This window comes from Onychomys torridus, chromosome 4, assembly GCF_903995425.1.
Source record: "Onychomys torridus chromosome 4, mOncTor1.1, whole genome shotgun sequence".
Taxonomy (NCBI): Eukaryota; Metazoa; Chordata; class Mammalia; order Rodentia; family Cricetidae; genus Onychomys; species Onychomys torridus.
This window is the reverse complement of record NC_050446.1, coordinates 125,286,539-125,308,141: the sequence shown is the minus strand read 5'-3', so window position 1 is coordinate 125,308,141 and position 21,603 is coordinate 125,286,539. Positions and strand designations below refer to the sequence as shown.

The 21,603-nt window shown below is 46.7% G+C and overlaps 1 protein-coding gene across 3 annotated transcripts in view; it reads left to right on the top strand.

Annotated features, from left to right (window-relative positions):
- Stau1 (staufen double-stranded RNA binding protein 1) overlaps window positions 1-21,603 on the top strand; it is a 42,408-nt gene that overhangs the window by 15,547 nt on the left and 5,258 nt on the right. For 2 of the 3 annotated variants that reach the window (XM_036185097.1, XM_036185098.1), the window contains exons 2-6: window positions 8,323-8,461; window positions 9,831-9,996; window positions 13,384-13,482; window positions 18,377-18,607; window positions 20,859-21,002. In XM_036185097.1, the coding sequence (XP_036040990.1) occupies window positions 8,382-8,461; window positions 9,831-9,996; window positions 13,384-13,482; window positions 18,377-18,607; window positions 20,859-21,002 (720 nt within the window). In that variant the 5' untranslated portion in view covers window positions 8,323-8,381. The remainder of the gene's footprint in view (window positions 1-8,322; window positions 8,462-9,830; window positions 9,997-13,383; window positions 13,483-18,376; window positions 18,608-20,858; window positions 21,003-21,603) is intronic. The other variant, XM_036185096.1, reaches the window with a different exon arrangement.

Genomic DNA, 21,603 nt, shown 5'->3' with positions numbered 1-21,603 from the left:
CTTCCTCCCTCCCTTTCTTCCTTCTTTCCTTCCTTTTGAGGCAGGCTCTCTTTTTGAACCTGGAGGTTGCTGATGGACTAGACTATTTGGCTAGCAAACCCCAGAGTTCCTCCTGTTTTTACCTCCCCAGTGCTAGGATGATAGGCTGTTCTGCCAGGGTTCCTCCTGCCTTTTTACTCCCCAGAGCTGGGGTGATAGTCTGTTCTGCCATGCTGTTGATGCTTTTGTGGGTGCTGGGGTCAAATTCAGGTCCTCATGTTTACATGACAAGCACTGCTCACCGACCACCTATGCTACTTTCCTCCAGTTTCTAGCTACGGATTTCACCCAGTCATTAGCTCTTTAAAGTGTATTTGAGACTAGCATTTTGGGGGAAGTCTCAACCAAAGCCTGCTTGTTCTGAGCTTCTATAATCCTCACATATTTATGATTGGAGCTGGAAATGTTGTCAGTGGGCCTGCTTTATATAGTAGGAGCCAAAAAAGGGTTCCTTTGAGCCCCACCCTTTCTAATTTTAGGCATTCATTCAGTCTTCATTTCTGCAGGACTGCAGTGATCTGCTGGGACAGGCTTTGTTTGAGTTCCTTTTCTGCCTGTGACCTCTGGCTGGTATTTAAAGTTAGGAGGAAACTGACTGGCTTTTTCAGTGAGTAAAGCAGACAAGACAGACTTTAGGAAGACTAGGAGGAGTGAGGCTGAGAGAGAGGGAGCTCTTTCTCATTTGGCAGCTGAAAGGAAAAAACCAAGCAAGGGCACTGCTAATTGCTGAACCCTTGCAGGTTTGTGTGTCCACACTGGAAGTTAGTCTACTACGAACAGTCCTGCCTCTTGGATGGGTAGCCTGTTTTTTGTCCATTCCCAAAGTAGCCAAGGTGGTGCAAAGCGACAGCATTGGGTTAGGCCAGTGAAGTCATTCGAGCTAGTCGCTATGGAACTTCCTTGGGGTTTGCTTCAGGTTTGCCGTTCGCTTGCTCTGGCGGTAAATGTCATTGTGGGTTAGTCTGCCACGGAACAGCTGGTCAGCTGGTATATGCTCGAGGCCTGGCTGGTTGCCTGTTTCTGTAAAATACTAGAAAATAAAATGTCTAGCCTTCATTGAAGCTTTTTTATTTAAAGTACTTTTAGCTCCCTTACAACTTCCTCTGCTTTTTGAAAAATGGCCATAAGTATGTATAGAATTGTTCCTACTCCTAAATTTTTATTTTATGTGTATGAGTCTTACCTGCATGTGTGTTTGTGCATGATGTGTATGTAGTGCCTATGACAGTTAGAAGTAGACATTAGATCCCATAGATGGAGTTAGTTATAAATGGTTGTGAGCACCATGTGGGTGCTGGCAGCAAGTTCTCTCAATCACTTAGCCAATTCTCCAGGACCCCCACCTTCCCATACTTTTTTATTATTATTATTATTATTTTGTCATTTTGGGGATAGAGTCTCTATAGTCTTGTTATTCTAGAACTCATTCTGTAGACCACCTGCCTCTGCCTCCTGAGTGCTGGCATTAAAAGTGTGAGTCACTATGCTTGACTTTATTTATTTTTTTTTAATTATTTTACTGTATTTTGCCTATATAGATTGTTGTCTGTGCAACCCATGTGTGCCTGGTGCCTATGGAGACCAGAAAGGGATGTTGGATTTCCTGGAGCTGGAGTTATTTATAGTGGTTGTGAGCTGCCATGTGGGTGCTGGGAGTAGAACCCAGGTCTTCAGCAGGAGCAACCAGTACTCTTAACTGCTGAGCCTCTCTTCAGTCCCCACCCCCCAACCCCCCTTTTGACTTGTGAAGAAATTGGCTTTGCAGTTTCTTCTACCTTCTCTATCCCTCCACATTTTTATCTATCTATTCACCTACCTACTTTCCTTCCTTCCTTCCTTCCTTCCTTCCTTCCTTCCTTCCTTCCTTCCTTCCTCCTCTCCTCTCCCCTCCCTTCTTTATTTATTTGAGACAGGGTTTCTCTGTGTAGTCCTGGTTGTCCTGGAACTCACTCTGTAGACCAGGCTGGCCTTGAATTCACAGAGATCCACCTGTCTGCCTCCTGAGTGCTGGGATTAAAGGAGTGCACCACCACCACCACCTGGCTTCAGCCTGCTTTCTTATGGAAGCCTGGCCCACTAGCTCAAGGATGGTCACCTACAATGGTCATGCCCTCCCCCATCAACCACTGATTAAGAAAATGCCCCCCAGGCCTGCCTAGAGCCCAATCTTATGGGGGCATTTTCTCTTGGGTCTCAGGCTTGGCGTCCAGAGCCTTTGTCCACTGAGTCATCTTGCAGGCCCTTAATTGTTATTTTGATTAAAGTGAGTTGAAGTCTGGAATATTGTAGGTAGTTCAGAGACTGTAAGGAGGGCTAGTCAGAAACCAAGTAAAGCAGCAGAGATTTCTTTAGAAAAGGAATGCATTTAAAGGTACTCAGGTCTGGTCCCCAGGAAATGAAGAAAGTCTTGACACACTTGAAGGAAGAACCTAAAGCTGCTTCCTTCTTCCCTGGTGTGACCAGCTAAGGTTGTGCACATGGGAGTCAGTTGAAGTACTTCCGCACCAGGCACCTGTAACAAGCTTGACAGCCCTGCCTGGACAGCAGTCCCCATGGACAGACATCCTTCTTGCTTGTCTCATTTTCTTTAGTTTATAAATCTGTCCTGTAAAAAACATTGTTTTCCTTTTGAAATAAGCTGTGTGTGAGAGTGTGGAGTCAGAGGACAACTTAAGGAGTTGTTCTCTCCTTCCTCCACGTGAGACTTGGCAACATAACTCAGGCCGTCAGGCTTATTGGCAAAGGTCTTTACTCGCTGAGCATATTCGCCTGCTGTGTAAAATTGGTCTTTATTTAATTTTTGGTTTTGGTTTTTTCAGGACAGGGTTTCTCTGTGTAGTCCTAACTGTCCTAGAATTCACTCTGTAGACCAGGTTGGCCTCGAACTCACAGAGATCCTCCTGGCTCTGCCTCCCAGTGCTGGGATTAAAGGTGTCCATCACCATGGCCTGGTAAATCTGTTAAAACACTGGTTCTCTTCTCTTTTGCTTAGCTGCTCCACATCTTTTTTTTTTTTTTTTTTTTTTTTTTGAGCTGAGGATCGAACCCAGGGCCTTGAGCTTGCTAGGCAAGTGCTCTACCACTGAGCTAAATCCCCAGCCCCACATCTTAACCTGCTTCACCAGATTCATTTAAGTTGTCTCACAGGATGATATTCCTAACTCCTCAGATGTGTGTGACTGGTTTAAAGGGAAGAACATAAACCATTGCATTCCCCTGGGCTTTACTGCTTTTTCTTTGCTGTATTTATTTTTGAGACAGGATCTCTCTGTAGCTCTGGCTGGCCAGGAACTATGTGGACCTGGTTTGTCTCAAACTCACCGAGATCCTCTCTGCCTCTGTTTCCCAAATGCTGAGATTGAAGGTGTGCATCACCATACCTTTTCACCATGCTTTTTATTTTAATGTGTCCTTCGCTTGCTTGCTTGGAGATGTCTTACCACATAGCCCAGGTTGGCTTCAACTCTGTGTAACTTAGGTTGTCCTTGAACTCAAAGTAGTTCTCCTGACTTAGCCTCCTGAATGCTGGAGTTTGTGTTACAGTTGTGTTTTGTTTTCTCTTTTTGAGACAGGGTCTCATTTATGCAATCCTGGCTATACTGGAACTCACTGTGCAGACCAGGCTGGTATCACTTAGAAAGCTATGCCTGCCTTTGCCTCCCATGTGCTGAGATTAAATGCATACATCACTATGCCTGGCTAAGGGTAGTTTTACAACTTCAGTTATTTATTATGTGTCTTATGTGTGAGCAGACACCTATGCCATCCCCTGCACGTGGAGGTTAGAGGGCACTTCATAGATTGTCAGCTGCATGTGTGCTCTTTCCATTTCCATGTATTGAGTTTGTGAGACTCCCACCAGGACCATGGTATTTTACTTAGATAATTGTCCAAAGTAGATCACAATTGAGAACAGCAGTCTTTAGGAATGTTCCAGGAATAAGAAGCCAGGTTTGAGGAGAATGGCAGTCCTGGCTGGGAGATAGTGATGTACCTTAGCTGAGATTTGACATGGTGGCCTGCTCCAGCGGACTGCTTGTGGGCTTCTTGGCTGACTCCAGCAGCAGTGCTTCATCAGGTTCCAGTTTTGCCCTGGCCAGCTATGTGCTGTCTTTGTTGTTCTTAGTTTACAGTGCTGGGGATGGAAGCCAGGACTTAACGTGTGCTGGAAAAGGGCTGCTTCAGTAAATGACATCTCTAGCCCTTGTTCTTGCTTTTGGAAGACATAATAATAATCACTTTTGGGCTGGAGAGATGGCTCAGAGGTTAAGAGTACAGGCAGCTCTTCCAGAGGTCCTGAGTTCAATTTCCAGCAACCACATGGTGGCTCATAACCATCTGTAATGAGGTTTGGTGCCCTCTTCTGGCATGCAGACAGGACACTATGTACATAATAAATAAATAACTTAAAAAATAATAATCACTTTCCTAGGTTTCTCAGCTACAGGTGGTTCAGCAATGATTCTGGTTGTGTCTTCTCTAAGCATCCACAAATTTTCAAACTGCTGAGACTAAGGGATACAAACTCACAGGTTTTAGATAATTACCTTTATTTTTATATATTTTGGCTTTTTGAGGCAAGGTTTCTCTGTGTAGCCATGGCTATCCTTCCTGGACCAGGCTGGTTTTGAACTCATCAGTATGGCCTGCCTCTGCCTCCCAAAATGTGTACATGTCTGGCTCACTGAGAATTGCCTCTACCTTTACCCTTGCAGGATGGATCAAGAAAATACATGTTTTCCTTGGAATATTTGGCTTTTAAAACTCCAAGTCACATGAGATTGTGTGGGATTTGGAGTGGACAATCCCCAAGTGCTATGATTTCCCATGAGTGTTCCAGGCTTTGGGACCTCTTACTTCTTGCAACCTTCCTTCCTCATGCTCTTTTCCTGCTTGTTTGCATGTGGGAAGTCAGTGAGGCTGCTTGTCTGTAGTCTGGGTGAGGGGCTGATGATGCACGGTGGACCGTTGTCTTTAAGGAAGATTGGGCTTTCTCAGTTAATCTTTGTTATCATTTTCAGCCTTGAAAAATAAAAGACTCTGTGAAGCAATTGTTATAGATGGAATATTTTTATGTGTGTATGTGTGAACTTGCAGGAGTTTCTGTGCACCATGAGGAGGCCAGAGGGCACACACGGAGTTAAGGCAGTTGTGAGCTGCCTGCTGGGAGGAGAGCTGAGAACTGAAGCAGCATGTGCTCTGCATCTGAGCCAGCTCAGCCCCTTGTTGGAACTGTCCCGTTGGTATCTGATAAAAGCCTAACTAGGAGCTCGAGCCGTGACTCAGTGGGTAAGAAAGAGCAGTGACTACTGTTCTTCCAGAGGACATGAGTTCAGTTCCTAGCTTTCAACTGTTTGTCACTCAGTTACAAACACCTCCTTGGGCACCAGGCACACATGGGGTATGCATGCAGGCAAAACACCCATACACATAAAATAAAAATCAGTCTTTACAAACAAGCATAATTGTATTTGAAGTGTCTCTTTGTGTTGGTGCTTGGACAATATAGTGAGATTGTCTCAAAACAAGGAAAAGTGAAGAAATACCTTTCGAAGGTGATGAGCAATCCTTTTAAACCATACCCATTAAAAGTGCCTAGGGTCCAAGTGGGGCAGCAATCAGCAGCAGGCTGCTTGTCTGAGCACTGGAGGCACATTTGTGCTTGTTTTCAGTCCAGCTGACACTAGGAGATAAGCTCTGGGAAGCTGATGGAACTAGTTTTTCAAACTGTAGCACACAGCTGCTGCCACAGCTGGGGGAAGAAAGGAATTTCCTCTAAGCACATGAAGAGGAATCTGGCAGTCTGTCTGGGCCAGGATAGTCTATTTTCCAAAGTGTGTCTTGGGGCTGCCCAGTATGGCATGATAACTTCCTAAGCATAGGTCCTGTACTGAGTGGCAGATACCTCCTCACTATCCCAGTCTGCTGTCCCCATACAGTTTTTAAGGTTGAGGAAAAACATGATGAAAATACCTTTTCCCTGGGTAAGGCTGTGTAGCTCGTCGAGAGCATAGGTTTTTTAGTAGGGTTGTGTCAGGTCAGTATGGCAGTATTGCTTATAATCTGTCAATCAGCAGTGTTGATTGTCTGTCTCCTGATGATTAACAAGGGTGAGAAAATACTGCCTACATGCAAGCTAGTAGGTCATAGTGCTTCAAACAAGGACTCAAAGCAAATTAGGAATCATGGGATGTGTTTGGGAGGCACTTTCTGGAGGCTGTGGCTGGGGGGCTCTACTTACAGTTTCCAGTCCTTGGTAACCACCTGCCTCTGCCTCCCCAGTGCTGGGATTATAGGCGTGCGCCATTACCGCCTGGCCTGTGGTGGTTCTTAAAATGCAATTCTGTCTGTCTGTCTGTCTGTCTGTCTCTCTCACAGACACACACACACACACACACACACACACACACACACACACGGAATTCTGTTATGAATGAGGAAGAACAGTAATTCATTTGACCTGATTGTGCAAGACCATTGATGTTCTTATGAATTTGATTCATAATCTAAATTTAGTTCAGCCAATTGTAATATAAAATAAAAATCATTTTTATTTTTCTCTGTGTAATATCTTAGAGGCATTTAAAGGTGAATTTTCTTTTCTTTCCTTTTTCCCCCCCCTTCAAGACAGGGTTTCTCTGTGTAACAGTTCTGGCTGTCCTGGAACTCACTCTGTAGACCAGGCTGGCCTTGAACTCACAGAGATCTGCCTGCCTGTCTCCCCAGTGCTGGGATTAAAGGCGTGTGCCACCACCCAGCTTCTTTTTTCTCAAGATTATATTTTCATGTGTATTGTTTGCCTGCATGTATGTCTGGGCACTACTTGTGCACTTGGTGCTTGTGGAGGCCAGAAGAGGGTGGTGGGTCCCTTGGACCCGGAGTTACAGGTGGTTGTAAGCCACCATGCAGTGCTGGGCTAGGTGGTCTCTCTCCAGCCCCCCTAAACGTAGGTTTTCATGGCCATTAATCAAGCTTGCTATTGCTAGTGTTGTTTTTTGTTTTTGAGATAGACAGCTCTTCTCAAATTTACAATCCTTCTGCCTTAGCCTCTCAAGTGCTGAGATTATAGGCTCATATCACTAGGCCTAGTGAAAGTATTTGTTTGTTTATTTCTTTATTGTGTATATGTGTGGGCACTTATATGACAGTGCTGTATGAAGGTAGGGGATAACTTCCCCACATTGTTTCTCATTTACCATGTGAGTCTGTAGGGTTGTATTTAGCTCTCAGGCGTGACAGTATGTGCCTTAACTTACTGTGTCATATCCAAGGTCCAAAAAGGATGCTTTCTTATTTTTAATTAATGATTTATGTGTATGGGTGTTTTACCTGTATGCCACTGATGCCTTGTGCTTCTAGAGGCCAGCAGAGGGTGTTAGATCTTTTGGAACTGGAGCTAAAGTTGTGAGTCGCCTTGTGGGTACAAAGGATGAAACCTGGGTTTTCTGGACGGGCAGCTAGTGCTTTTGATGGCTGAGCCACCCTTCCAGCCCATTCCCACTCTCAAAGGGTTGGTTAAAGATGGGAGTTGTGTAGTGACAGTAATCTTTTCAGGCTGTTGTAATGGTTTGTGAAGATTTATGAATTGGATGACCTAGGAGAGCAAATTGAAAGATGAATAGTGTATGTTTTGTTTGTTTCTGTGAGAGTACATGCATGCATGCATACAGATGTGTGTGTGCTGTGTGCTGTGTGTGGAGTTCAGGAGATAACATCAGATGATTTCTCATGTCACTTTCTGACTTCCTTAGAGATGGGACCTATCCTTAAAACTCATGTCCTCAGCTAGGTTGGAAACCATCCTCCTGTCAGAGCTGGGGTTACAGGCGAGCGTGGGAGCCAAACTTCTTACGTTGGTGCAGGATCTGGTCTTATGATTGGACCGCAAGTGCTCTTACTGCTGAGCCCCATCTCTAGCTCTAGTCTCTATCTTCTCATGTTGATGATTTTGAGGTAAAAGCTTCCTCTTGACGCGTATGAAAATGAAACTGGGTTTCCTATTATCTGTGACCACAGTTCAGCCCCATTGTAATACCAAGTCAGAGACAGCTGGATGTTTTCTGGTCCTTACTTGCCTTCTCCAAACACCTACTTGCCTTACCCTTCCTAGGTTTTTCCTGTGGTTCTGTACACTATGCCCATTCTTGAGTTTCCTGATGGACATCCATGGGGGTAGATCTAGTACTTGGCTCTTTGCAGTACATTCTCTGAGTCTGATTTACAGCCATGCTTCATCAGTGTCTAGGGCCTGAAACTGTTCTTTGTATGATTTTTATGTTGCAGAAAGCAAAGCTCCTGCCACTGAGCTCAATGCACTTTGCGTGAAACTGGAAGGAAAACCAATGTATAAGCCTGTGGACCCCCACTCTCGGATGCAGTCCACCTACAGCTACGGCATGCGCGGAGGTGCCTACCCCCCCAGGTATGTGCTTGGGGTGGAAATAGCTGGGCTTTTACCTAGAGTGATGTCTAAATTGTGACCTGAGTCATGATTTGGTCTGACTGAGCCCCATCACTGGGTAAGGTGTGCCTTTGGTGCTGTCTTGCAGCCTCTAAGCTGCTTTTACAGAGGGCCTGAGCAGGTTCCTCAGGAGCAGCTATACTCACCGTCTGGCCACATTGCTTCTTTTGCTTCATGGGACCCTGAAGCACGTGCTTCTGAGCATGTGAGGCCCTCTGCTCGCTGCTTTGTGACCCCCCCCCCCCCCCAGCTGAGGACCGAACTCAGGGCCTTGTGCTTGCTAAGCAAGCGCTCTACCAACCCCGCTGACTTTTGTACTTTGTAAAATACTAAGATTAACTAACACTGAGAAGTGCCAAAACCTAGTGTAGTTGTAGAATGCCTGTAATTCCAGTGCTCAAGAGGTGGAAGCAGAGAGAGAGCTGCTGCACAGCAGCCAGGCTAGCCTGAGCTACGTGAGAGCTATCATGTGTTGCAAAAGCTTTGCTCTCAGGAGTGAGACGTTAGTGAATAGATTAATGATGAAAATAGATATTCTATTTTCCTCCCTTCCTCTGATGAGGTGGGAAAGGGAAAAGCCTCAAGAATATGAACTTTGAAGTTGAAGGAACCAGACTCTTGGACTGCTAGATTTCAGAAATGAGGGTCCTTTCTAAAGTTCCCAGGTTCCTTGGGAGGCATGCAAGTGCAAATTGAAGACTTGAGAGAGTAAAGTGAGTGGAGTTTGTCTGAGCCGACACCCATTCCATTCTGGACCCTGTCAGTACAGCCTAGCATGGAGAGTCACGTGCATACCATTTGTCAGCTCTGAGCTTGCAGTTCATTGTAAGCTTTGAGGCAGCCTCCATTGTGCCGAACAGAAGTGTGGTGGTATTAGGTTGTGCACCCTAATAAACTTGCCTGAGGATCAGAGGACATAGCAGCCACTATATTAGACACAGAGGTCAGGCAGTGGTAGCACACACCTTTAATCCCAGCACTTGAGATCTCATGCCTTTGCTTGGGAAGCACACGCGCCTTTAATCCCAGGAAGTAATATGGTAGGGCAGAGAAAGGTAGATAAGGCATGAGGAAACAGGAATTCATTCTCTTTAGACTGAGGATTTCATAGAGGTCAGAACTAGTGGCTAGCTTCTCTGATCTTTCTGCTTTCACCCTGATACTGTCTGGCTCTGGGTTTTTTATTAAAAATAAGATTCGAACAACACAGAGGGTGTTTCTAGCTACAAACAGTGATGAGACTACAGTACAGGAAACATGGGATTTGCTGAAGAAGGCATGAGTGACTTACCAACGGGAGCCTGAAACCCCCCCCATCCTGTATTTGTAGGTACTTTTACCCATTTCCAGTGCCGCCGTTACTCTACCAAGTAGAGCTTTCTGTGGGAGGACAACAGTTTAATGGGAAAGGAAAGACGAGACAAGCTGTGAAACATGATGCCACGGCCAGAGCACTGAGGACTCTGCAGAATGAGCCTCCACCAGAGAGACTGGAGGTAGGTGGACACAGGCCTGGGACACCCCTAGGCTGCTGCTGACATATCTGTAGTTACTGGTCATCAAGATTCTGTGGCCTGGAGAGTGTTTCCTAAATGTCTCAACAGGAAAGCTGAGCAGCCTTTCTCATCTGGCACAGTGTAAGTGACCTGCATGTGGTGAGTGTGTGCTGGGAAGGCTGGGAACTGTTCTCAGTGCTCAGACCCATGCTGTTGGAGCTGCAGATGGATGCTCTCTCTCTCTCTCTCTCTTCTTCACTGTCAATGAGTAGCTCTGGCTGGCCAGACCTGGCAGTGTAGGCCAGGCTGGCCTCGAACTCACAGAACTCTGCCTGCTGCTGCCTCCTGAGTGCTAAAATCAAAACTGTGAGCCACCATACCCAGCTAGAACCCACTGATTGGCAGTGCTAAGTTACAGAATTTCTGTAGAAACGCTTTCTGTCTTTTGATAGCACACTATCCCAGAACATGGTTGCATGCTCACCCTGTAGCTTGGGCAAGGTGTGGGTAGGTGTGGCAACTTGTCTGCTCTGCATAGTTCTGGCAGAGGAAGCTTACGTTGACTTGGGAGGGCCTAGTAGCAAAATGGCATTCTCTGCTAGGGAATTTAGTTCCTGTTTAGTGGCCCTCTACAGGGACTGTTTGCACTTCCTCACAGTTTGGTGACTACGCCTGAAGAATGAGTGTCCTTGGGCTGGAGAGATGGCTCAGTGGGTAAGAGCACTGACTGCTCTTCCAGAGGACCCAGGCTCAGTTCCCAGCACATCTATCTGTAACTTCAGTTCCAAGACATCCAACACCCTCACAGACATATATACAGGCAAAATATGAGTGCACATAAAATAAATATAAATTTAAAAAATGAGCATTCTCTAAGATAGGAAATGGAAACTGGTTCTTTTTTTTTTTTTTTTTTTTTTTTTTTTTTTTTTTTTAAGATTATTTATTTATTTATTATGTATGCAGTGTTCTGCCTACATGCCAGAAGAGGGCAGCAGATTGAATTATAGATGGTTGTGAGCCACCATGTGGTTGCTGGGAATTCAACTCAGGACCTCTGGAAGAGCTGCCAGTGCTTTTAACCTCCGAGTTGTCTCTTCAGCCTGGAAACGGATTCCTAAGGCCATTCCGGAATCACAGCCTGGCTTCCGCTATGTTTTATGGGCTAGGCAGGCCCAGAGCCAAAGGAGGGAGAAAAGGCAGCTCTCATTTTATGTTGTTTTTATTAAAGTTCACATGAGATGACTCACCAGCTTAACTCTGGTACATGTATATTCCAGTGGCTTCTAGGGCATTCACAGTGTGGAGAAGCCTGCTTTTGGAAGAGAGGAGTGTTTATGAATTTTTTAAAAAGATTTATTTATTTATTATGTATACAGTGTTTTGCCTGCATGTGTCCCTGCACTCCAGAAGAGGACACCAGGTCTTACTATAGATGGTTGTGATCCACCATGTGGTTGCTGGGAATTGAACTCAGGTTCTCTGGAAGAGCAGCCAGTGCTCTTAACCACTGAGCCATCTCTCCAGCCCTGACTTGTTTTCTCGTTGCTGAAAGTTAATGCTAATTACATGCTGGGCTATGCTGTTAGCTCTGTGCTGTGATTTAAAACTACTGTGGTAAGAAGGAATCTTAATGATTTTTTTTTTTCTGTGACTGAAGAGTAATTTCTTTTTTTCTTTTGTTTTGTTTTGTTTGTTTGTTTGTTTGTTTTGGTGTTTCGAGACAGGGTGTCTCTGTATGTAGCCTTGTCTGTCCTGGACCCCACTCAGTAGACCAGGCTGGCCTCAAACTCAGAAATACCTGCCTCTGCCTCCTGATTGCTGGGATTAAAGGCATTCGCTGTCACTGCCCAGCTGAAGAGTAATTTTTAAGCTGTCTGTTGGTAGCTGCTTGACCAGTTCCATGCCAGTGAGAGACTATCTGAAAGGTGGGTGGGGCCTGAGGTGGTCTGGCTCCCTCACACACAATTAAATTTCAAACCAAACTTTTGAGATCTTCCGCTTTCTAAGGCACTTTGTAGTAAGACGGACTTGAAGAAGCAGGCACAAGAACCAGGGAGTGGTGTTCCCTCTGTTCTCCAGTATTTAGGAGCTGAGGCAGCAGTGTCCCTTGAGTCCCAGAGTTGGAGTCCAGCTTGGACAATATGGCAAGCCCATGGGGAAAAGAAGGCCAGGGCTTTCCTGTTCAGGAGTAAAGAACCACCAGAGCACTGGGCACATGATATGCTAATGAGGCTAGTAATGGGAAGAACCCCCTGGCTGGGAGGGAGGGAGGGAGGGAGGGAGGGAGGGAGGGAGGGAGGGAGGGAGGGAGGGAGGGAAGGAAGGAAGGAAGGAAGGAAGGACATTGCTGAGCAGGAGAAAGCACTGTGTGGATCTGGAATAAAGAGATGTGCTGTTCTGAAGTGTGCCTGGGTGATGTCTATGGGTTAGTGCCCGAGAGCTTTGTTTCTCTATCTTACTTGACCTTTATGACTTGCTCGTGTGCTCTCTTGTGGGCAGGTCTGCTTGATGAACTGACCCACACAGCAAAGCCTGGCTAGCCCTGCTATGACCTGTTAGCAAGTTCAGCCAGGAGTTCCTGTTAGGGCTAATCCTGGAACCAGAAGTTGACAAATTTGCAAAAGGAAGCAGCAGTGTGAAATTAGCAGCTCTGGCCAGAGCCAGGTTTGCTGGTGCTGGGTTGGACTAGCCCGTCCTGAGTCTTTGATGAGCTCTGTAGAACCTGTGTTATCAGCTCAAAGAGAGGTGGCCTGGGCCCCTCTGATCCCTCCTAAGGGGCAGGAGGACTTGTGAACCTTGATACCAAGGTGGACTCTACCCTGGTTAAGGAGACTTTATTGGCTTGTGCCTTGGCTGTTGGCCTGCTGCACTGTGTGAGCCAGTGCCATGGGGCATTCTGGTTTCCAGGACCTCTATAGTAGGTCTGTTCACCTACTGCAGAGGATCTCCCTCCCACTGACTCTGGCTCAGGGTCTTAGCTGTGTTTCCTCTCCCCAGCAGCCCTGGTGCCTTCCACAGCACCACCAGATCCGTTGCACCCCAAGGGGCTGCTGGGGCTTATTACAGTGCCTTTACTAGCTACAGGCAGACAGTAGAGGCGACTTGGGAGTCAGCTCCATGTGGCCTCCGTCTCTGGGCATTGTTAACTCTGGAGCACTGAGGTTCAGTGATTGTTAGATGGCTTGACCGAAAGCTGACTTTTTTGTTTCTTTTCTCTTTTTTTTTGAGACTGTTGCTCTGGCTGTCCTGGAACTCCCTTTGTAGACCAGGCTGGCCTTGAACTCAGGGATCCGCCTGCCTCTGCCTTCTGAGTGCTGGGATTAAAGGTGTGCACCACCATACCTGGCTCCTCAAAGTTGACTCATAACAATTATTCTTCTGTAGATGAATGGAAGAGAATCAGAAGAAGAAAACCTCAATAAATCAGAAATAAGCCAAGTGTTTGAGATTGCACTGAAGCGGAATTTGCCTGTGAATTTTGAGGTAAGCCTATTTCACATGCACAACGTTGTTTTTACCAAATCCTGTCAGGATTCCTAATAGGATCAACTTTCTCCTAAACGTTAGAGCAGTCCTCATATAAGGTGGCCCTTCACACTGATGGCCCAGACTGTGCGCTCAGGAGAGCACCAGCTAGTTGTCCCCCTCAGGTCCTGACCCTGGGGAGTCTGTGGGTCTCTTTGAATGTGGCAAAGGGAACTGTGCCGTGCTTGTCTTCACAGAGCACACGGTCCTGCCCCTTCCATTGCTCTGGAAAGCAGCTTCACTGGCCAGGTCCTCTGTCTCTCTTTAGGTGTGGGGTCAGTCAGACTTGCTGGGTGATACCCACCAAGAGGAACAGCCTGGAGGACGATGCTTGCTTGTTTGTTGTTTTCCAGACAGGGTTTCTCTGTGTAGTTCTGGCTGTCCTGGAACTCACTGTGTAGACCCAGGCTGGCCTTGAACTCAGACATCCAACTGCCTCTACCTCCCAAGTGCTGGGATTAAAGGTGTGCACCATCACCCTCCATGAGATCTGATGTTCTAAAAAAAAAAAAAAAGAATGGGTTGTTGCTCAAAATGGAAAATAAAGTATATTTTAATACATTTATGTTCCAGACTAGTCCCAATATACTAGGAAAGACGAGGAAGATTTTTTTGTTTTGTTTTGTTTGAGACAAGGTTTCTCAGTGTAACGGCTCAAAGGAGGAAATTTTTTTAAAGTTTCCCTTGCAGTTTTTCACATGGCAAATTCTTTTTTGGTTGTTTGAGATAGGGTCTCACTATATATAGCCTGATTGTCCTGGAACTCTTAGGAGAGCTACCTATCTCCAATTTTCTTGTGGTAGTGGTAGTACTTTGTTTTGTTTGGGGGGCAGGGTTTGTTTGTTTTTGTTTTTTTAAAGACAGAGTCTCTGGCCTAGGCCTTCGATTTCCTGTGTAGCCAAGGATACCCTGAACTCCCTTTTCTCCTGACTCTGCCTCACACCGGGATCTCAGAGTCCACCACCATGCGTTCCTTGTGCAGTGCTGAGGACGGACTGCGGCCTCGTGCTCACAAGCACTCTACTGGTTGTGCTGTGTCACCCAGCTCGGAAAAGTAGTTTTTAGTCCTTTATTTGGGGTTTGTGTGTATGTAGAGGAGTGTGTGCATCTTTGTGTGTGTACAGGTATTTGTGCATGTATTTGCATGTGTATTGTATTCAATCATAGGAGCTGTCTCCTTTGTTTTTCTTTTTTTAACATTTATTTTTTGAGTGCATTTGTATACACATGTCCATGCCATTGAAGATCATGACAACTTGTAGGAATTGGTTCTTCCTTGTCACTAGGTTTCAGGGATTGAACTCAGATTGTAAGGCATGGTAGTGTATAAATGGACATGACTACTCCAAGGTGTGCTTAAGGGGAAAGTTTGTTTTTTTTTTTTTTTTTTGGTGGTTTTCTTTGTTTTGTTTTGTTTTGTTTTTTTGTTGTTTTGTTTTTTTTTTTGGGGGGGGACAGGGTGTCTCTGTGTAACAGCCCTGGCTGGCTGTCCTGGAACTTACTCTGTAGACCAGGCTTGTCTCAAACTCACATGGAACTCAAGGAGGTGAAAACTGCTTCCAACTGTTCCCTGTAGGAAAAAGAAAACATGCCCTTTCCTGAGGTGGTATAGCATGAGAATGCAGCTCAGGGCTCCTGTCCCCAGCTGTTCATTTCTCCTTATATCCCTGCTCTTTCGGCTGGGCCCCATCTTATGGCTTCCTCTCTTGGTCCTGCTCTCTTTTCCTCTCTCTTGCCTTTCTAGTCTGCTGGCCATGTCCAGTCTACTTCTTTCTCTCCTCTGGACTCTTCCAGATGCTTCTGGCTGTTCTCTTCCTCATTATTTACAATAAAAACCTTCCCCTTAGCTGGGCAGTAATGATGCACCTTTAGTCTCATCATTTAGGAGCAGAGGCAGAGGCAGGCAGATCTTGGCTCTGTGGCACACATGTGGAAGTCAGAGGACAACTTTGTGGAAGCAGTTTTCATCTCCTTGAGTTCTGTGATCAAACACAGGTTCTCCTTGGCACAGCAAGTGCTCTATCCACCAAGCAATCTCATTGGCTCATCTTCTTTTTCCCAAGCAAGGTCTCAATGATATCTCTGGGTCCCCAATTTAGCTAGGCTGGCTGGCCCTGCAAACCTGTCTTCATCTCCCCATTACTGTGACTACAGTGGTACATACATACCCTTCTCTTCTGTGAGTACTGGGTCAGACTCAGGATCTCTACTTGCAAGGAAGGAAGGCCCTTTACCCACTGAGCCACCTCCTCGGTCTCTGGCATCTGTTGTTGCCTCTGTGAAGCTCTTATTTTAATTCTGCGTTTATAGTGATCCCTCATTCTATTTCATAAAATGCATACCTTCTCCTGCCTCACATCTCACATTTACCCTTCATCCCATAGTCGGGTGGCGGTGATTGTCCTATGGCCTGGTGGTGCCCACTTCCCACCATGGGGCAAAGGTAGGGTGGAGAGCTGTGCTTGCCTCCCAGACCAGCCTGTGAGGACTGTCCTTGTTCTGCTTTAGAAATCAGAGCCTCCCTCCTGTCTTGCATGCCGACTTCTGGTGGGGAGGCACCATGTGGCTGGCTGGGGTGGGAAGGAGACACTACAGAATGACAGGGCTAGGTGCTGGCTGGGAGCTGTATCTCAAACTCTCCTTGAGTGTTCCCTGTAGGAAAAAGAAAACATGCCCTTTCTGGAGGGCAGTATAGCATGAGAATGCAGCTTTAGATGCAGGAGAGATGGTGACCAAGATTAAGAGAGGGTGTCTGGCTCCCCAAATCCCTGCTCCTGGATTCCTGTTGTTTGTTAACCATTCGTACTAGTCACTGTCCTGCCCGGCTCTCAGAGCTTTTGGGAGCCTTTTATTGTGGTGGTATCTGGGGATTAGATTACTTCCCTTCCTTCTCCATGGTCACCCCTGCTTTAGGAATAGGTAGCATTCCAGAGACATGTCAAGCAGCTACCCAGGAGAAATTGTCAGTGTGCCCCCAAATGTTGGTTTTGTAAGGTGTACTACTTTTCTCTTGCTGTGGTAAAACACCGTGACCAAGGCAAAAAGAGTTGGTTTCGGCTCATGCTTCCAGAGGAAGCAAGTGGGTAGATGGGCTGAAAGAGCAGGATGCTGAGAGCTGACTCTCCAGTGGCAAACGTGAGACAGTGAACTGGAAACAGGATGAGGCTCTACTCTAAATGCTTGTCCACAGTGATACACTTCCTTAGTACCCTCAGTGCCACCAACTGGGGACCAAGTGTGGATATTTTCATTCAAAACAGCACGTGAGGTAGTAATGTGGAACCTTTGTGGTTCATCTATAGATGGTGTCAGTTGAATGTTCCTGCTGAGTAACTGTCAAGTCAGAAGGGTCATAGCCACATTCATTGGTAGATTGAGTGAGTGGGTCCTGCCTTTTCTGTTGCCTTTTCTATTGCATGTGGCAGATTGCCTGGCCCATGCAGGATTCTCAGAAAGTATTGTTGAATAAATGAACATAGTAGTTAATTTCCAGTCAGGTTTGTGTATAGAGGGCCCAGGTGGGCTATGAGGTTATGAGGTTAGAGAGAGCCAGCATCATTCATTTTTGATCTGAGGAGGTGGGCACTTCTGGGCTCCTCTCCCTCAAACAGCTATTTCTTTGACAGACGTTGTTTCCTGGACAGTTTTTTCAACTTTCTGTTTTCAAAAACATCAGATTTGACAGAAAGCTTGCAGCAGGCCGGTGACTGTGCTCTCCTCTCCCTGGTGGCCGACAGCTCATGCTTTCCCCTGGCAGAGCACAAGGGAGGCACAGTGCTAGCCTCTGCTGGGACCAGCAGCTTGGCTGTGTGGTAGATGGGACTCTGTGATTAGAGCAGGCCTGTGGCTGAAGGATTCGAGCCCATGCCCTGTTGTTAGAGGAAGCTGAGCTCTGCTGTGATTGTCCTTTCACATACGCTGTCTTCCTATACTCTCCCCACTTTTCTTGGGGATGTTTCTTGCTGTTCTGCCATACAGCTCAGGGCCTTCAGCTGTGACAGTTCTCAGCCTTCATTTTCCATGAGCTTGGTGTATTGGAAGGCTAGTTGAGGGAGTGGCTCTCATTCTGAGGGACTAGATTCAGGATGTGTGTCTTTTTTTATTTTTTTGGTTTTTTTGAGACAGGGTTTCTTTGTGTAACTTTGCACCTTTCCTGGAACTCACTCTGTAGACCAGGCTGGCCTTGAACGCACAGAGACCCGCCTGGCTCTGCCTCCCAAGTGCTGGGATTAAAGGCATGTGCCACTACCACCCGGCTAGGATGTGCATCTTTTAGTAGGGTCTTTTTCACAGCATCGTGCCACACCCCTGTCGAGGATGGGGGTTCCATTTTGTGCATTGGTTTAGGGCTCTACAGTGGATATGATCCTTGCAGGGAATCTCTTCCTTTGGGATGTGGGACCTTTTGGGGAGATTCTCATTTCCACAGTCTGGCAGTTAGTGAGGAGGATTATCAGTGTCATCTGTTTGGGCGGGGGGTGAGGGTATCACTAACAATCGTGTGAGTTCCCCAGTCTCTGCTCCACTGTAAGTAGAGTAAGTAGAACCTCTTTTCTCCCCTTTGATATCCTGCACCTGTGTTCACAGATGGGCTAGATCCCCTCCACATGCATTTCTTTTTTGGGGGGCGGGGTTTCGAGACAGGGTTTCTCTATGTAGCTTTGCGCTTTTCCTGGACCAGGCTGTAGAGCAGGCTGGCCTCGAACTCACAGAGATCCGCCTGGCTCTGCCTCCTGAGTGCTGGGATTAAAGGCGTGCGCCACCACCGCCCGGCCATGCATTTCTTTGAAGCAAGTGTGCCAAGCAGTGTGCCTTACCACTTTTAACAAGTGTCTGTCACGCTTTCACTCAGTCTGTCCCTCTGACACAGGTGGCCCGGGAGAGTGGACCACCCCACATGAAGAACTTTGTGACCAGGGTTTCAGTCGGGGAGTTTATAGGGGAAGGAGAAGGGAAAAGTAAGAAGATCTCTAAGAAGAACGCAGCCAGGGCTGTGCTGGAGCAGCTGAGGAGGCTGCCACCTCTGCCTGCCGTGGAGCGAGTGAAGCCCAGAATCAAGAAGAAAAGCCAACCCACGTGCAAGGTGAGAGAGCCTTCTCTGAAAACCCACAGGCAAGGCGAGAGCCTGGATGATAGGGTTGCAGTGTTGGAGTGGTTGGGGTGGAAGCCTGGCTGCTGTCGGGCACCACACAGGGGCAGTTGGATGCTTTACAAGTACTACACATGAGCACAGGGTGAGTAGAGATGAGGTCACTGAGTGTTGAGAAGAAAGACGTCCAAGCGTCAGTTCTTGTGAAGGTGGGGATCACAGCCATGGTCTCTGCAATGGGTGGGGCCGTGTGGCCATCTGTGCGTTGCTGACTTGAACCACCTCCAGCTCAGGGCTCATGGTGCAAGTGGTACACCCAGGGCTGGTTCTTAGGTGGCAGAGCCCAAGAAACCGCTCTGAAAGATTTTTGGATGTTTGATTAAAACTTAATGGATCTATAAAATAAAACATTGACCTGCTAGGTGGTTGTGGTGGTGCTTGCGTTTAATCCCAGCACCTGGGAGGCAGAGGCAGGCGGATCTTTGTGAGTTCCAGGACAGCAAGTACTGTTACAGAGAAACCCTGTCTTGAAAAACAAAAAAACAACAAAAAACATGCTCCACTGGAGAGGGGCTGGAGAGATGCTCAGCAGTTAAAAGCACTGGCTGCTCTAGCAGAGGACCTGGCTTGAGTTCTGGCAACCACATGGTGGCTCCCAACTGCCTGTAACTCCAGTTCTAGGGGATTCTTCTTACCTCCATGGACACCAGGCACACGTGGTAATGCATGCAGACAAAACACTCATATACAAAAGATAAAAATAAATAAATCTTTATTAAAAACATAAATAAAAACGTTGACCCCTTTTCAGCAGCAGAAAGGGCAGCACTTAGGCATCTACTTGTGTTCTCACATTGAACAAGCTTCAGACACTTCTCTTTCTTTGCTCTGTCAGTCACTGCAGTCATCTGACTGGGGAGCCTCCTTTCCCAGGTTTCAGCTGGAAGTGGTTTAATTCATAATACTGTTTCATTTTTGCAGTACTGGGGATTGACAAGGGTCTCAGGTTTGCTGGCCATGGCCTCTACCACTGAACTGCATCTTTAGGTTAAGGACTTACAAACGTTTTAAGTGGTTTCTGGGTTTTGGAGATTAAGAAAGCTAGGCTGTGGGTACCCTTGTAGATTTAGCCTACCATTGGTGATTGCCCTGACTCCATTTACACTTTTTTTCCAGAGCTGAGGACTGAACCCAGGGCCTTGTGCTTGATAGGCAGGAGCTCTACCGCTGAGCTAAATCCCCAACCCCTTGTAATTCTTTTTTTAAACATTTATTTATTATATATACAATGTTCTGTCTGCATGTATCTCTGCCCCCCAGAAGAGGGCACCAGATCTCATTATAGATGATAATGAGCCACCATGTGGTTGCCAGAAACTGAACTCAGGACCTCTGGAAGAGCAACCAGAGCTCTTAACCTCTGAGCCATCATTCTTGACCAAACAGTGTGGTCCCATAGCCCTTTACACGCAATCCCAGTATGGCAATGTCTGCCGTCATGAGAAGCCACCTTCAACGTGCAAGGAGTGGCAGAGCACACATGTGAACACTGGATGTTGTGTAAGGGATTGAGGCATGTACAGGTTTTGTTGTCTCTGCGGGATCCTGGGAGAATTCCCTGGTTTTATAATTTATATATTTTATATTAAAATATATAAAATTTATTTATTTTTCCTCTTCATTTACTGTGAAGACAGTACTTTGGAGCTTTCCCCTCACAATGAAATACTGAGGGCTGTTTTCTAAGACACAAAAATCATCTGAGCATGATCATAAAGCATGTTCAGTCCTGTGTCCTTTTACCTTTCCTGGAACTCACTCCGTAGCCCAGATTGGCCTCGAACTCAGAGATCCTCTGCCTCCTGAGAGCTGGAATTAAAGATGTGCGCAGCACCACCACCACCACCACCACCACCACCACCACCACCACCACCACTGCCTGGCATATGTTCAGTTTTTTTTGTGTTTTGTTTTTTGTTTTGGTTTTTCAACACAGGGTTTCTCTGTGTAGTTTTGGAGCCTGTCCTGGATTTAGCTCTGTAGACCAGGCTGGCCCCGAACTCACAGAGATCCTCCTGGCTCTGCCTCCCGAGTGCTGGGGTACATGTTCAGTTTTTAAAGGTTTGATTCTGAGCCAGTACACCAGCACTGAGCTTCTTGTCTTTTGTCGTCTGACTCTGGATGATAGGCTGGTTCCTTTCTATGAGTAACATAGTCCACTGTCTCTGCACTGTCTGCTCTCCAGCTTCAGGCAGCCCCGGATTATGGCCAGGGAATGAATCCTATTAGCAGACTGGCACAGATCCAGCAGGCCAAAAAGGAAAAGGAGCCGGAGTACATGCTCCTTACAGAGCGAGGCCTTCCGCGTCGCAGGGAGTTTGTGATGCAGGTGGGTTGGTGTCTATTGATCCATCCTCTACCACTGAATACTGTCATTAAAGCAATGTTGCTGTTCACTGGGCCTGGTGGTGTATGCATTTAGTATCTGTGCTCTTGAGGCAGGGGCAAGAGGCAGGTATATTTCTGAGTTTGAGGCCAGCTTGGTCTGCATAAATGAGACTAAGACAAGAAAGTGAGGAGCCATTTTGTAAGGGAAGTTGGACTGGCAGTTCACCTGAAGTGGCTAGTGTAGACCTCTCTGCCTAGGCCAGGGAAGGAGTCCTGTTAACCTTTTCAGTGTTGTGGCGGGTTTTGATTTTAGCAGCCAGATGGTCAGAACAGCTTTAATGGAGTAGATTGGAATTTATCCAGTAGCCAGCCCTCAGAGTAGTACGAGAGGAGGCTTCATTGTGTTTAGACACACACCTGTCTCTATTTTCTATTTTCTTTTGTTTTGTTTATTGAGACAGGGTTTCTCTGTATAGTTTTGGTGCCTGTCCTGGATCTCACTCTGTAGACCAGGCTGGCCTCGAACTCACAGAGATCCCGCTGGCTCGGCCTCCCGAGTGCTGGGATTAAAGACGTGCACCACCACCGCCCGGCCACTCCTG